This window comes from Dermacentor albipictus, chromosome 6 (assembly GCF_038994185.2).
Source record: "Dermacentor albipictus isolate Rhodes 1998 colony chromosome 6, USDA_Dalb.pri_finalv2, whole genome shotgun sequence".
Classification (NCBI taxonomy): Eukaryota; Metazoa; Arthropoda; class Arachnida; order Ixodida; family Ixodidae; genus Dermacentor; species Dermacentor albipictus.
The window spans coordinates 93,863,296-93,877,628 of NC_091826.1; the positions used below are offsets into that span (position 1 = coordinate 93,863,296).

At 48.2% G+C, this 14,333-nt stretch overlaps 2 protein-coding genes across 3 annotated transcripts in view; one reads left to right on the forward strand and one right to left on the reverse strand.

Annotated features, from left to right (window-relative positions):
- Positions 1-14,333, reverse strand: part of LOC135907495 (KH domain-containing, RNA-binding, signal transduction-associated protein 2-like) — a 346,553-nt gene that overhangs the window by 127,458 nt on the left and 204,762 nt on the right. The window lies entirely within an intron of this gene.
- LOC135907514 (membrane alanyl aminopeptidase-like) overlaps positions 1-14,333 on the forward strand; it is a 45,738-nt gene that overhangs the window by 11,619 nt on the left and 19,786 nt on the right. Inside the window, exons 4-9 of the mRNA XM_065439209.1 lie at positions 325-485; positions 1,650-1,769; positions 2,670-2,953; positions 6,956-7,203; positions 7,827-7,933; positions 9,027-9,159. Coding sequence (XP_065295281.1) covers positions 325-485; positions 1,650-1,769; positions 2,670-2,953; positions 6,956-7,203; positions 7,827-7,933; positions 9,027-9,159 — 1,053 coding nt within the window. The remainder of the gene's footprint in view (positions 1-324; positions 486-1,649; positions 1,770-2,669; positions 2,954-6,955; positions 7,204-7,826; positions 7,934-9,026; positions 9,160-14,333) is intronic.

The following is a 14,333-nucleotide window of genomic DNA, read 5'->3' on the forward strand; positions in this document are numbered from 1 at the left end:
AGTATGAAGGATACGACAAAAATCAGAACCGGCTTAATCAAGACTTATAGCCGACCAAGCCTTAACATTTCTCATTTTTAGTGAAAAACGGAGTTGAGACACTTTATTGAAGACTAACTAAAAGAGAATGAGAGCAAGAAGGCTTTTGCAAAGCTTTATTGAAAGGTACAGGTAAGAGAGGTCAGCCCGATGGTGCGCAATGGGGCACGAGGAAGGAAACAGACAGGTAAAGGAAAAGAGCCAGATATATATGTGTTGGAATTCATGTCGTAAGATTACGCCTTTCATCAAAACCTTGTTCTTTTTTAACCTGTCTTCTTCCAGGATCTCACAGAGAAAAACTTCAGGGTCAGGCTGTTCGAGCGGCTTCGCAGCAGTAACATGTTGATCGTCAAGGCTACGGGCAGGCAATTCATACCACCGCGAACTTACATGGTGGCGATATCTTTCGAGGGAGAGACGCTGCGCTACCCCGAACATAAAACGTGCGTATGCGCTGCACTCTTACACTGTGAGAGTTGCGCAAAGTGTTGTTGTCTTTGGGCTTGCCATAACTACGTGGAAATTTTTAACGTCCTTTTCGTAGTCTATGGCGTACAGCCAGCGCCGCAACGTGAAAATGCGCGTGAAATTTGAGCTAAAGACGGGACACCAAAGGCCAATATTAAGTCAAGCCAAAGTGATGGATTAGTGCACTAGAATCTCTGAGGCCTCAATATTGTAGCGAACAGGGCCTTAGTAATCGAAAAATATAGGTAAATACAGCACACGATTAGAGACTCCCCCGGTGATTTCCATACTTGCCCGATGGGGAAGGCACTCCTTATAAACTCTGTCACTGGTACTCAACCACTCGTTATAAAAAGATCATTGTATTGCATTATAAAACGTATTATATAAAGAAAAATGCCACTTGTCCAGTTATATTTCACTAGGAAGGTTTCGTTTTAGCTAGACTATGCATGACCCGGTCTTTCGCGTTTGAGTAGTTTCGTTATCGCGTAGGGCTGATCTGGTTTTGCTGGCTCGCGAAACTCGCACAAACTGCATGCCAGTGGCAGAGAATTCAACTTCCATGTGATGTCGCGGGATGCCCGAACGGTCCACGCCACTTGACCGAAAGCAGCTACAGCGGCGAATCCAAGACTGCCTTGGCTCGGATTCTCCATGGCCGCACGTTCGCGTTTTGCGCAAAAAATTCACACCGCCGTTTTGCGGGCGCCGTTTTGCTCACCGGTGAGAGCGGAGGGTGGCGATAGCGTACGCAACGCCACCGCTCCACCGGTTGGGGGGCAGAGAGCTTAATTGCGATAAAGGTATTCGGATATTTCAGACGAAATTTTCTCGTAAGCTAAGTCGTTTCATGGCACGAAACAAGCGTCGCGAGGTTTACGCAATATTATGTAAAGAGTCCACGTCGACCCAGCATGTTCATTTAGTGTCCCTTTAAGGAACGCGGGGTCCGGGCACTGAATAGCTTTTTTTTGTTTGTTTTTTCAAAGCACGTTATGGCACCCATAAGCTACATTCCGCTTCTTAGTTCCACAAAGCCGCTGACTTTCAGGTCCGCAGCCTGATGTACAGCATCTATGCTGAACACTGGCGTTGTAGTGCGAGCACACTGTGACATTTCGTCGCGCATCTTGCAGTGGTCTGGTGTCGGTGCAGCATCCTGGCGGTTACGAGAGCATCATGTTCCTCAACGAAGGTCGGGCCTCCCGCGGGGTGTTTCCTTCGTTCAACAGGCACAGCTCTCGGGCAGGCTTTAAGTAAGTCCGAGTGCACCTTTTTCAGAATTCCCAAATTCTGTCAAAAATAAAGTCCAATTTTGGAGTATTATGTGATAAAACGACAGTCTGAGTAGAAACACGCCGTAGTAGGAGAGTCCGGGTTAGCTTAAACGACCCAGAGTTTGTTTAGCGTGCAACTAAATGTATATAAAGGGGGCGCTCTTTGCATTTCGCCCCGATCGAAATGCGGTCGGCGGAGCCGGGATCGAACCAGCAACCTTGGGCTGAGCAGCGCAAAGGCCATATCCACGGGGCTACCGCAACGGGAACTAATACTATCGGTTAATCGACACATTCGTTCCTGTTTTGATGGATTTAATATAGCTAGTTCAGCAAACGATTCAATTACGCTGCACACCGTCACCGACAGGTTCAACCACTTATTCGCGACTCAGTAGAATACTTTGGTCAAGTGACAAGTGTGTTGCCAGATTAGTGAGAACTGGCCAGCCATTTCTCTAACATTGAGCGGGAGAACTGGTTCGCTGCGGCTAGCTGCATTCTCGATAGTTGATTGCCTGAGTCAACGAAATCTTCTTATTTATCTGATTAGTTGAGTGTAACCGTCATGTGGTTCACTGCAGCCGATTGCTATTGCTATATAGGGCCGAAGTGTCGGATCTCGAAGGGCATTATCATTAGTTTTTTGCCGGCAGAACACGATTCTATTTCTTCAGCAAAATGATAAGACTTCGTTGTTTTGTCTGCAGTAATCGACCATCACGCTCCGCTGACTCACAACCCTATCCTGTAAGCAACGTTTGGTTTTGTGAATCTGTCGACAGAGCAACAATTACCTCAAGCGGAAGAAAATAGGACGATTTCCGTTTGAGCCCCTTTAGTTCTGCCTTCTTGGAACGACGTAGTAACCTCTCGCAGATTGGACGGCGTCGTGCGGCGTGGTATGGTGATATGCAGCAGCCAGCATCCCATCGAAGACCGGGACGACGAGATGATCCAAGACAATGGCGGCCCAGGGGACTTGTTCCGCGTGCGGTTCGGCACCATCGACGCCATCACGAGCGACCGGCTCAGCTGGTTCCAGACCAACCTCCACAACAGCGCTTTGGGCTCGGGCGTCGTCATGTGGAACACCGAGAAACGCTTGGGTTTGATGGAAGAACCGCGGCAACTTTTCGAGACCTCGCGGACAGCGGTGACCCGTGAGTATGAGCCCCCGCCGTTTTTCCAGCGCTTGTTCGACCGAGGAATGGCTTAGACTGCGACTTACTGCGCCTCCGTAACGGCGCACTGACCTGCGGCGTGCTCTTGCTGATCGCGGGTTCGACTTCCAAGAGAAGTGGCCCCTTTTTGTATCACGCTCGATTGAATAGACAACTGTGTACCGGGGGGCGTTCGGCGCTTGTTAAACAGTCATCGTCGTTACCTTGTCATCATTATCGATGCCACGTCCGCTGCAGGACGGAAGTCTTGCCAGTCATCTCTAATTACCCGTGTCTTGCGTCAACTGACAGCATCCTATGCCCTACTCCACTGGGCTTCGCTTCCCTTGGCACTCATTCTGAAATTTTAAACGAAATCCAATCATCTGCCTTACGCATTCTAGCCTGAGGAGGACGAGGAATAAACTTTTATTGTAGAACCAGCACTTTATGATGGCCAGGCCTAAGCCTGCCACGAAGGTACGTGGAGGGCTTGCCTCGCCGCCGCCTCGCGGGAGTGCTGGGTCACCCAGGTTTGGTCGTCGAGGGCGGAGCTCCGCAGAGCCCCATTCAACCTCGACGAGAGACTCGTGGTGTTAGTCTGTGTGTACTGTGCTGGGCACGCCCATAGCATATGCGGAAGCGTAGTCGGGTGAATTCCACAGCACCGGCAGTTGGGGGTAATGCAGACGTCCGGAAATATAAGGTGGAGGCGGGTGGGCCAAGGGTACGTGTTTGTTTGTAGTAGACGCAGGGTGGTAGTCTGCACCCGGCTGGACTTTGGGTGAGGCGGGGGGAAGGTTCGGCGACTGAGGTAAAAGGCCTTAACGAGATCGTCATAAGTTGTCAGATTGTCCCTGCTGTCCAAATCACCTCCAGTGACTCCGGCGCAGTTGACTAGGCCTCGCGCAATGGAGTGGGTGACCTCGTTGAGATTGGGGAGGTGTGGGTGGACAGGGCCCGCATGGGCCGGGATCCATATTAGGGAGATTATGCTGTCTTTAGTGTGTGGTGCCTGGCAGAGGATGCGAAGTGCTTGGGGAGAAATACGGCCTTTGCTGAAGTTAGTAACGGCTGAGCGAGAGTTACACACTATGGTGTGGCAGGTGGGATCTAAAGTAGCCAGGGCGATGGCCACTTCTTAAGCCGTCTCGGCAGTGGGGGTAGTGACGCTGCAGGCGTGGTGTAGGACTCCATCGCGTGTGGCGACGGCCAGCCTGACGAACAGCACTTTTTTCTTATCTTAATTTCAACTAGAATAATGGGCACCCCCGTTTGGCCACTATCACGTTTCGCTACGTCGCTACTTATTAGATTGTTAGCGTTGCAGAACACCACGCACAAATAATCAGAACTGATTGGAAAGAGATTTATATAATCAGGTATATTATTAACGACATGACCGGGGTAGTTGGAGGAGTATGAGAGGCCTTTGCCCTGTAGTGGGCTTAACCAGGCTGTTTATTATATTATTATTATTATTATTATTATTATTATTATTATTATTATTATTATTATTATTATTATTATTATTATTATTATTATTACCAAATATTAACCCACAGGTAGACATTGGGCGGCCTAATCAAAGAAAAAGAAATAATGTCGAGGAAAATCCACCGTTCAAGGAATGATGAAGAGAGAAACGATAGGCCTTACGGTAAAGGACAAAGAGACAGTACTATGGATTGCATTTGTATCAATAGCACATAATACCCTACTTAATATTAGGAAGACGTAGTGAGGTTTAAGAAGTTGCATAAGTGCAGATGTGATAACCGGCTGTCTGTTAGGCTTATGCAACGGGTATCAAGAAAAGAAAGCGCTGGGGCCTGGAAAATGGTGATAGGTTTATATTTGAAAAATCTTCGCTTTTGTATGGAAGTCAGAGCACCTGACACAGAAAAGAGGGCGGGGCTATACGAAGGAAGTCCCTTACGCTCCGGAAGTCTTGGAAATCTGGTTTGTCACTGTCCTGAACGTTAGAACAAGTATTCATGATCTCCAACAGGTTGCAGTTCATTGCAAAAAAAAAAAGCAAGTAAGTGTGCCAGTGTTTGGAGCTGGCATAAGACATGGAGCATATAGCCAATGTAAAACGTTTGTTTTCATTCTTATGAAATTTGTGCATTTCCGCGTGTTGTAATGTTCAGTTAAATTAACGTGCAGGCTTCAGAGCAGAACTAAGAAAATTGGTGTATGACAAAGCCTCCAGTTTGATAAGAGCCTTTGGAATATGCTTCACAGGGAATAGCTGCTCATGCCACGTTGTGTTCTGAGTTTTGCATACGTTCGCCACAAGTCTCAGCCGCTGGACGGTCACGGCAAAATACAAAGAAAGCGATCGTTTACTTGTGTTTAGGTGCGTGTTAAAGGATCCCCGGTGGGAAGAATTAATTATTATTCCTCACTTATTGTGTAGTTTAGGAACCTTAAATCCAAGTGTTTAACTTTAAATTAGTTCTGCCCTTCCAAATGACAGAGTGACCGCTGTATTCGAGAACGCAACTTAAATTGAAGCCCATGCTTGACTTGATCCGAGTGAGGTCTGGCGGGAACCTGCCCAGGACGCTCGTGGCGTTTCCTCCGACGCGTTCACGAGGGGCGTCATTTAAATCAAGCATGGGTTTAAACTTAAGTTGCGTGCTTGAGTACGGCGGTTAAGTGGCAACAGACGCGCAGACTGAGTGAAATCGACGCACTCCTTGGAAATGCAAGGTGAATCTTGCGAATGATACAAAATTCAAATAAGTACAGCTGTATTCTCGCGGTATCTATTGCAGCTATCCTGAGAGAACCACCAGCTTCGCTAAAGCTTCGGTTTTGCATGGTTGCGGGTCAGACGAACAACATGCACTGTGTGCATTGGTCGAGTGCTCTTGATGTTGCTTTGGTTCCGCTGACGTGGTTAACCACGAGGTGGCGTTTCTTGCTTGCCTTTTATTTGTAGAAAAAAAAAAGGCAGAGTTGAGGTGGGGGGGGAGGGATTTGATGCGAGGCACGTGGGATAAAAAAAATGGCTGTGGCTTAGGTAAGGTTAAGCCCAGGATGCGAAGCATACTAGCCTTTATTTTAGTTGTTGAACCACTGCTTAGCCTGGGGAACTGCTGTTGCTTGGCTATATTTGGTTCGGCTAGACGAAGAAACAACTCATGCGTGACTCTGCTTCGCCTTCAAGAGTGGAACGCGACAGCGTTCCCGTCAACCCGCCAAGGGGTGTACGACGATGGGCTACGGCGCAGCGACTACGCGCCCCGCATTGGACGCGGTGAGCGTCGAGCAACGCAGCGTTCGGCGCGGCAACGAAATGTGCGCCTGAGCAAGCGACGCCCGCCTGAGCCTTAGAAACAGCTCGTTTCTAAGGCAACACCGCATTCACTAGAGGCGCTTTTGTACCGCTTTGAAGCATCGTACTTGTGGCTCAGTGGTAGCGTCTCCGTCTCACACTCCGGAGACCCTGGTTCGATTCCCACCCAGCCCATCTTGCAAGAGTTGAGCCAAAGCCACTTCTCCTCTGTCGTGACGTCACGGTGTCACGTGGTATTGAAGGCGACACCGCCGCGCCTGAGGAGCTGGGTTGAGCTCTCGTAATATGCTTCGCATAAAAGTGCATAAGCAAAGAGGAATGTGTACAACCGAGAGTAACTTAACGTGTCCCATGTACCTTACATCTGCCTACATTCAGGGAACACTCATCACGTGCTGTGGTGCTGCTCGCTACCCGCGATACTAAGGCCAAAATGCTGAGTGAGGCCATAGTCGAGCCTATAGTGTTCCAGGGGAACACACCCCCTGCATTGTGGACAACGAATGTGTAAACTTACACCTGCACCCCCGGCACCACGGCGGGTGGCATCCTCTTACCAGCGAGGACAGCGCCCTTTGCGCTGACATTATCTTTAGCAAGCACAGCAAGCCTCAGCAGCTTTGCACCGACCACCTTCACTATCGCGCTCCCGAGCCCGTCTTCCTATTGTGCACGCATTTATTCTTCGAATTCAGGCATCTACCCCTCCCTGACTATACCCAAGCGCATTCACGTGGTCCACCTGCCGGATTTCGACAAGACGATGGTTTGCTGGGGCATTATCTACTCGTCGCGCTTCGAAGCCAACACCGAACAGCTGGAGATACGCGAGAGACAAGCGTGGAGGTTTCGGTTCCAGTTCCAGGCCACCACAATGCTGGCCAGCTTCACCTTCGGCCACACCGTGACACCCCGCTGGGCCAACGACATGTGGTTCTTTGCAGTACGTACTACACGCCTGCCTCTGTAGAAATTTGTATCGCGCTATCATATTCTGACTCGTCGTTAGAGAGGCATATTGACTGCGTATTTTTTTTTCTCGTTTGCAGCGGATAACTGCTCCATGAATAAATGATGTTAAAGACCGAGGAAATTATGCATTCACGCCCTTGATTCGTAACGCTTGTTGATTACACCTGAGATAATTAAGAGAGTCTTCCCGTACCCCCTTGACCAATATATGAAATTCGACAACAACATGGATTTGAAGAGGTTGGAGTGCTCAAACACACACGTCTGGCACATGAGTGTTCGGTGGGAATAATGCCCAACGGAAGAGCTAGCTATCTTGCTCGATATTCACGTGTCTGATTCCAAATCTCACGTCAGGAGCAATCGTTGCTTAAAAAAAAAGGAATCAGACGTACCTTCTCATGTTTTTATCGCGGGAAGATAAAGTTGTAGGAGTTCGAATCGAAACTGATATGCAATGTAAATATTCCTCGGCACTGCACCAAACGAAGCCCGGCTGTCCGCTGCCGAAGATCCCACGTAGCGATGTGCAAACTTCCTGAATGAGAGTTGTGTTGATGTATCTCGATGACATTGCTTCCAATCTGCGTGCAGGGCTTGTCCGCGGCGATAGCGTATGACTCTATGGAGGTTCACGAGTCGTTCAGGCGTCAAAAGCCTTGGCTGGTCAGCTACCGTCGCCGAGCCTTCAGTTTCTCGGAGTACGTCAGACGTGTGCATATTACCACTGATCAGTGGAATGCTGCTTCCAAAACAAGTGCTTACTATAGCAATTTCCTAAAGCAAGATTTCCTGTTCATTTCTGCACCACCTTCACGCCAGGACAAAAAACGTTAAAAAGAGGACAGAAAGAGAGAGCAAAGGGGAGAACAGCAAGTTAAAAAGCTGGGTAACGTACAAGAGGGTGCATATAGACCCACACACAATAAATGGACGAGGAATGAAATGAAAGAACAAAATAAAAAAAAAGTACGGGAAAGATGAGCAAACACATTGCGCCACGAATGCCATCAGGCCCACGACAAAATGCTTTTAAAAAAGTAATAACACAAGGATAAAGGTTAAATATTACCAATTAGTATTCAGTACACTCTCAGGTACGTTTCACGGTGTGTGCGCGCAGTGGTATTCATGTTGTGAATTGGATTGTATTGATTTCACAGCAAATGGAGCCGTTACACCAACAGCTCTGCACAGCAGTTTAGCGCTGTCATTATGTATCGCAGCTCCCTTTCGGCGAACGAACACAACTACTTCGTAGAGGGAGAGTGCGCGCTCTGTACAGGGTGTCCCACGTAGCTTGAGCCAAATATGAAAAAATATACACGCAAATTGTCCGCGCGATTGGCCGCTCGAGGCACTTTGCGTGTATTTGCGGGCTTCTTTCCCGCTCGGAAAAACACTTTTATGTAGCACGTATCGAGCAACAGGAAGCTGTATCGAGATATTTTCGTGTTGCTCTACAATTTTCTCATTGACACTTTTCACCTAGTTATAGTATTTGGGGAAGTTGATTAATTATTTAAGACCCATGTAATTGGGCGTAATGAAATGAATTATCTGATCGTCTCCAAGCGACGGCAAACAGCATTACCTTGGTTGTGTCCAGCTACGTGACGTTTGCATATTTTTGGTAGTTGGCTTAAGTTACGTGGGACACCCTTTATAAACACTGGTGCCTTTGTATCGGCGGCGAATGTCCCCCTTCCAACCACTGCGGTAGCAACTAACTTTTTAAAGTAAAAGGAACAAGCAACTCATCGGGCTAATTAACCCATCCGCCCGTTCCCCCAGCGCGCTGAACCGGCTCACTCCGGACACGTTCGACTTCGCCGGAGGCAGGGACCCGGCAATGATCTCCCGGGCGTTCCTGCTTTTCCTGCTCTACAAGGATTGCCTCCTCGGCAAGAAAAATTTCCGAGAAAAGGTAATGCGCAACGACCGGCGGCGGAGAGCCACGGAGTTAGCGGAAAGCAATTCACTCGCTAAATCACGGGGAAAGCTCAGCGTTGTCATGAATAGTAAAATTAGAGCACGCGGTGATGCTGTGAGAAAAAAATTAGAAGTTATGTTGCTGCGGATGAAGCTTCATTATTATTATTATTATTATTATTATTATTATTATTATTATTATTATTATTATTATTATTATTATTATTATTATTATTGGCATCTATTATGAAACGGGGCAGCGAGAAATGCGTAGTCACCTAGCTTGTTTGTGCAAATCAAGTTTTTTTTTTCTAGATCTATTTCAGTCTAGCACTCTATCTCTGCGTTACATTCCCTCTGCACGAAAGCCTCTATGCCTATATTGCGCATCTACGGTCACCGCAAGAGCGCGACGTCACGTCTTGATTCTTTTTTATTCTTGCTTATGCTGTAAACCTATTTTGGTTATATTGACCGCTTGAGCAGTTGCGCGCTCCAGTTAATGCACATCAACGCGAGTGTCATCTGGTGGTACAGTGAATGAAGATGCTAACGTCATGGAGCTGACATGGTTGGTGTGTGCGCAGTCCGTACAGCAGATGAGCCACTGTCCTGTCTTTGTCCTTCTTTGAACTTCATCAGCCTTATAAAGAGAACGGGGGTGCGTGGTGCCGACTAAAATAAATATTGCTCGACTGTTCTAGACCGCCTTAATATATACCTGTGCCGTCGAGCTGCACGGATCTAAGACGCTATGCCTCTCATTGAAACATCTGTGCTCCAACTTCTTCCCCGTTTCTTTATTTCTTTTTTTTGTCGTGGCGTCTAACAACCGAATAACGTGCACCGTACGTTCCTTCTTGTTGGCCGTTATTAGTTAGCGCGCGGGGCCCCGTGATGGACAAATGGGACGGGCGGCGGGGAGTTCTTGTTAGTTGAACGCGCGGCCGCAGCGCGGCTCTTGCAAAAGGACGCGAGTTTTGGAGAGCTCGCGCTGCGCATAAATCGGGCATAGCTCACTCGGAGCTGCTCACAACTCGCTCCAGGCGTCGAATAGACTAATGCGCAAAACATTCAACCACACGGTGCGCTGCTAGGCATAACGTAGCACGACGTATACAACACAGAGAGCGAAAGGCGACAGCACGAGCGATGCACAACAGCAGAGTTGCACTTTGAAAACTCTGCCGGCTCAAGCTGACTGTGTGTCATAACGGACTCAATAATCCAGTTTTCGCTACATCACACATTAATAGCAGTATTAGGTTTTGTTTATCCTGCAGACACAACCACTTTTTGTTCTTTTGACGCTGGACTGTTTGCGTTCGCCTGAGGCGCGATATTTTCGGTGTCCGCAGCAAAGAACCCCCCCCCCCCCCCCCCCCGACGTATACTAAGCAGCCATTCCGTGCCAGGAAGCGGGAAACAGCGGCACGCTTTCGATCGGGGAACATGAAACAAACAGAAAGCGCGTTTTTATCAGTTAACACAAATTATACATACGTACATGTTTTTTTTTTTAATGATCAGAGCCTTCCTCTGTTGAGACGGAGCCGACGCTGCGTTTTTAGCAACATTTTGGAGGAGCTGTCGGTATGTTCTGTGGCGCTTAATAATAAGGTGATTAGTACCCATTAATTGTAAGAAAATATTCGACTTTTAGCTTTGCAGCCAAATGGCCGATGCAAGGTTTGCAGAGGTCAATTGAATATATCGCCTGCAGTTGTGTGATGCGCGTTACCGCTGCCGTGTAGCTCTCTCTATCGTGCTCGAAAGAAAGCCCGCGAAAATATTAAAAAGCCACCGCGGGCAGTCGAGGGTTTGCGCGGCATCACGGTTTTCTTTTAAGCACGGAGTACAGTCACTAGATTTGCGCTTTTTGTTTTAATCGCAAGAAACATGAGTAAAATTCGGCGCAGCGAATGCCAAGCCAAACGATTTCTCCATTACCATTAACTTCCTCTCAATAATACTGAAGCCACTGTCGAAACATGTCACATGATTATGAAAAGCTCCATCTACTCGAAGGCATAGCCGGCGAGCAAGAGGGCCACTTTATGCAAATCTGCGACGCTTCGAAGAAAGATGTCACTTCGTAAAGTAATCTTGCCCAGGCTCTGGCACATGGTATAATCGCAGTTATATCTTCGCTCCTTGAGAAATATTCACGCATGTCTAGAGTTGACGAACAACCTTGAAGCGCAGTGGTTCCGGGGTTTGCAATTTTCCGCATCGCGACCCCCCAAGCGATTGAGTCGGACGGTGGCTGGGCTCCGGTTTGGACTTTACGGTGGCACGGGCAGCGAGCGGTTCCGAATCGCCGGAGCGTTACTGGGGCCTCTGACCTTTGTGAGAGATTATTGGTGCGCAAGTATTTAGACAGGAACGAACAACAGAATGAAGGTAGTACAGCGGCGTTTTGTCCTAATGACCAAGCATAATAGTGCGTGTATTTTTTTAGACAATAACATAATTATTAAAGATCGGCTGCGGCGGATTGCACAATTCGAGTCTTCGAGCTGGATTACTCGAATAGGCGGACATTGTTCGCACGAGAAATCGAGACGCATAAATGGCTAGTTATCAAAATTTCAGTAGTAGTGTAGTAGTAGTAGTAGTAGTAGTAGTAGTAGTAGTAGTAGTAGTAGTAGTAGTAGTAGTAGTAGTAGTAGTAGTAGTAGTAGTAGTAAACGACTTTATTGGGGTCCTGAGGAGCTAGGCGGGGACCTGCTAGGTAGGTCCCTACCCAGCCGTTGGCTAGTCCCATGTCGGAACAGAGAGGCCATGCCTCTCTGCTCGTTCACGGGCTCTCTGGACAGCCAGGAGCTGGGCGTCTTGTTTGGGGTCTGTGATGGCCTTCGTCCAGGTTTCTTCTCGGTTAAAATCCTGTAACACAGGGCACTGCCAGAGCATGTGACTTAATGAGCTAAATTCAGTGCCACAATCTGGGCAGAGTGGATCAATGTCCGGGTGGAGCATGCTCACAAAGCCCCTAGAGGGGTAGGACCCCGTTTGGAGCATGCGGAGCATGCTAACTCTTGGCCTGTTGAGCTTATGATGGGGGAAAGGAAAGCTCTGCCTATTCCCTCTGTAATGAGATGTGATCTCATGAAAAGTAACTAGAGGGTCACTGTGCACGAGCTCTCCCGAACTCACCCGAGACACCATCCCGCCGCGGCACATGAAACCTCGTGCACGGTGGTGGGCTATCTCATTGGGGTTCAGGTGACCCGGAAATACGTCTGGTCCCATGTGAGCAGGGAACCAAATTATGAGGTGAACAATGTCAGAGGGGTGTTTGCCGTTTAGAATCCTGGCTGCGTCTTTGGCTATCTATTCCGATTCGAATGCTCTAACGGCTGCTCGGGAGTTCGTGTACACCATAGTGCGTTTTGAGTCCAGTAATGCGAGAGCTATAGCATCCTGTTCCGCCACATCGACCGAGGAGGTCTTCAGCGAGGCTGCCGAGAGGAGTTCTCCCCTGTCATTGACTATGGCTACGGAGAACGTGTTGGCACTGGCGTGTCGCGCCGCGTCAACAATGGTCTGCGTTCCGGATGTGTTCTTTAAGAAAGTTTTAGCCCTCGCTAACCTTCGACCTTTATTGTGTTACGGGTGCACATTTCTTGAAAAAGGGTCTGCAATAAAGGAGTTCCTTGTTTTTATATCAAGCTGCGTGGTATCTCCCCGATTGAAGCTAGGACGGAGGCCTGCTGCATCCAGCAGTCTTCTGCCTGCTTTGGAGTTTGATAGTCTAATAATTTGTGCTGATATTTGTGCTTCTATTAACTCCGAAGTGGCGTTATGTACTCCCAACGTCATGAGTTTTTCTGTGCTAGCCGTAATTGGAACGCCGATCACCCGTTTGAGAATTTTGCACATAAGGGTGTCTAATTTACCTATTTCCGTTTTCGTCTAATAGAGGGCCGCGTCTATGTAAATGACGTGGCTCATGAGGAAAGCATGGTGAGCCCTAAGGAGTATATCCTCGCCTATGCCGCCTTTCTTGTTGGAAACTCTCATAATTAATCTAACAATGTTCTCAGTTTTCCTGGTGAGATGCGCTATAGTCTTGGTGTTGCAACCCTTTGAGTCTATTGAAAGCCCTAGTATTTTGATAGAGTCTACTCTCGGGATGGTGCGCCCAACTCTGATACGAACGTAAATGGGCACCTGATCGAGTGGGGTGAGTCGCCTAGCACCTCGTCTAGCCTGTCTCTACAGCAGGAGCGCCGACTCTCCAGGCGAGAATGCAAGTCCCGTACCTTCCAGGAAAGACTGTAACATCCAGAGCCTCCTGTAGAGCTTGTTCGACCATTGCCTCCGATCCTCCAGGACACCAGATTGTAATATCGTCAGCATATAATGTATGACCTACGTAAGGCATTGTTGCAAGGCTTTCTGACAACATGCGCATTGCTATAATAAACAGAAGGGGTGAGATAACTGCCCCTTGGGGTTTACCCCTTCTTCCGAGTGTGAAATATTCCGCGACTGATTACCTCAATTTTATGGCCACCGTCCTGCTCTCGAGGAAGGATGCAACGAAGGAGAAGAATTTAACTCCTAAGTTCAAGGCCGATATCTCCTGAAGGATATAGTCATGTGCAATTGTATCGAAGGCCTTGGATAGATCCAGTGCGGGGACTCCATTTACATCTTTGCTCTGAGAGTCGTTTATCTGTGTTTTGAACAGATAAGCATGACATCCTGCGTTGATAGCAAGGGCCTGAAACCAACCATACTATACGGGAACAGCTCGTTCCGCTCGATATGTCTCGATATCCTGTTATGCACTGCATGTTCGGCTACTTTGCTAATGCAAGAAGTAAGGGAGATAGGACGGAGGTTCTCCAAGCTGGGTGATTTACCTGGCTTGGGGATTAGGACCCCTGTGGCCTTCTTCCAACTCTCCGTTACAACGCCTTCCTCCCACACCTCATTTATCTCCTTCAATAAAGATTGAATTGTCCTCCAAATTTCTTAAGAGCCGGTTCGTAACTCCGTCGGGGCCTGGGGCATACCTCCCGTTTAAATTGTGCAGCACTTCCCTCATCTCAGCTTCCGAGAAGGGGACGTCCAGCTCTGGGGCAGGCGCGCCCTCATATTCACGGGGGTGGGGGCAGAACTTGGACTTTAACCAATTGGAAGGTATTTGGTAGCTAGTTA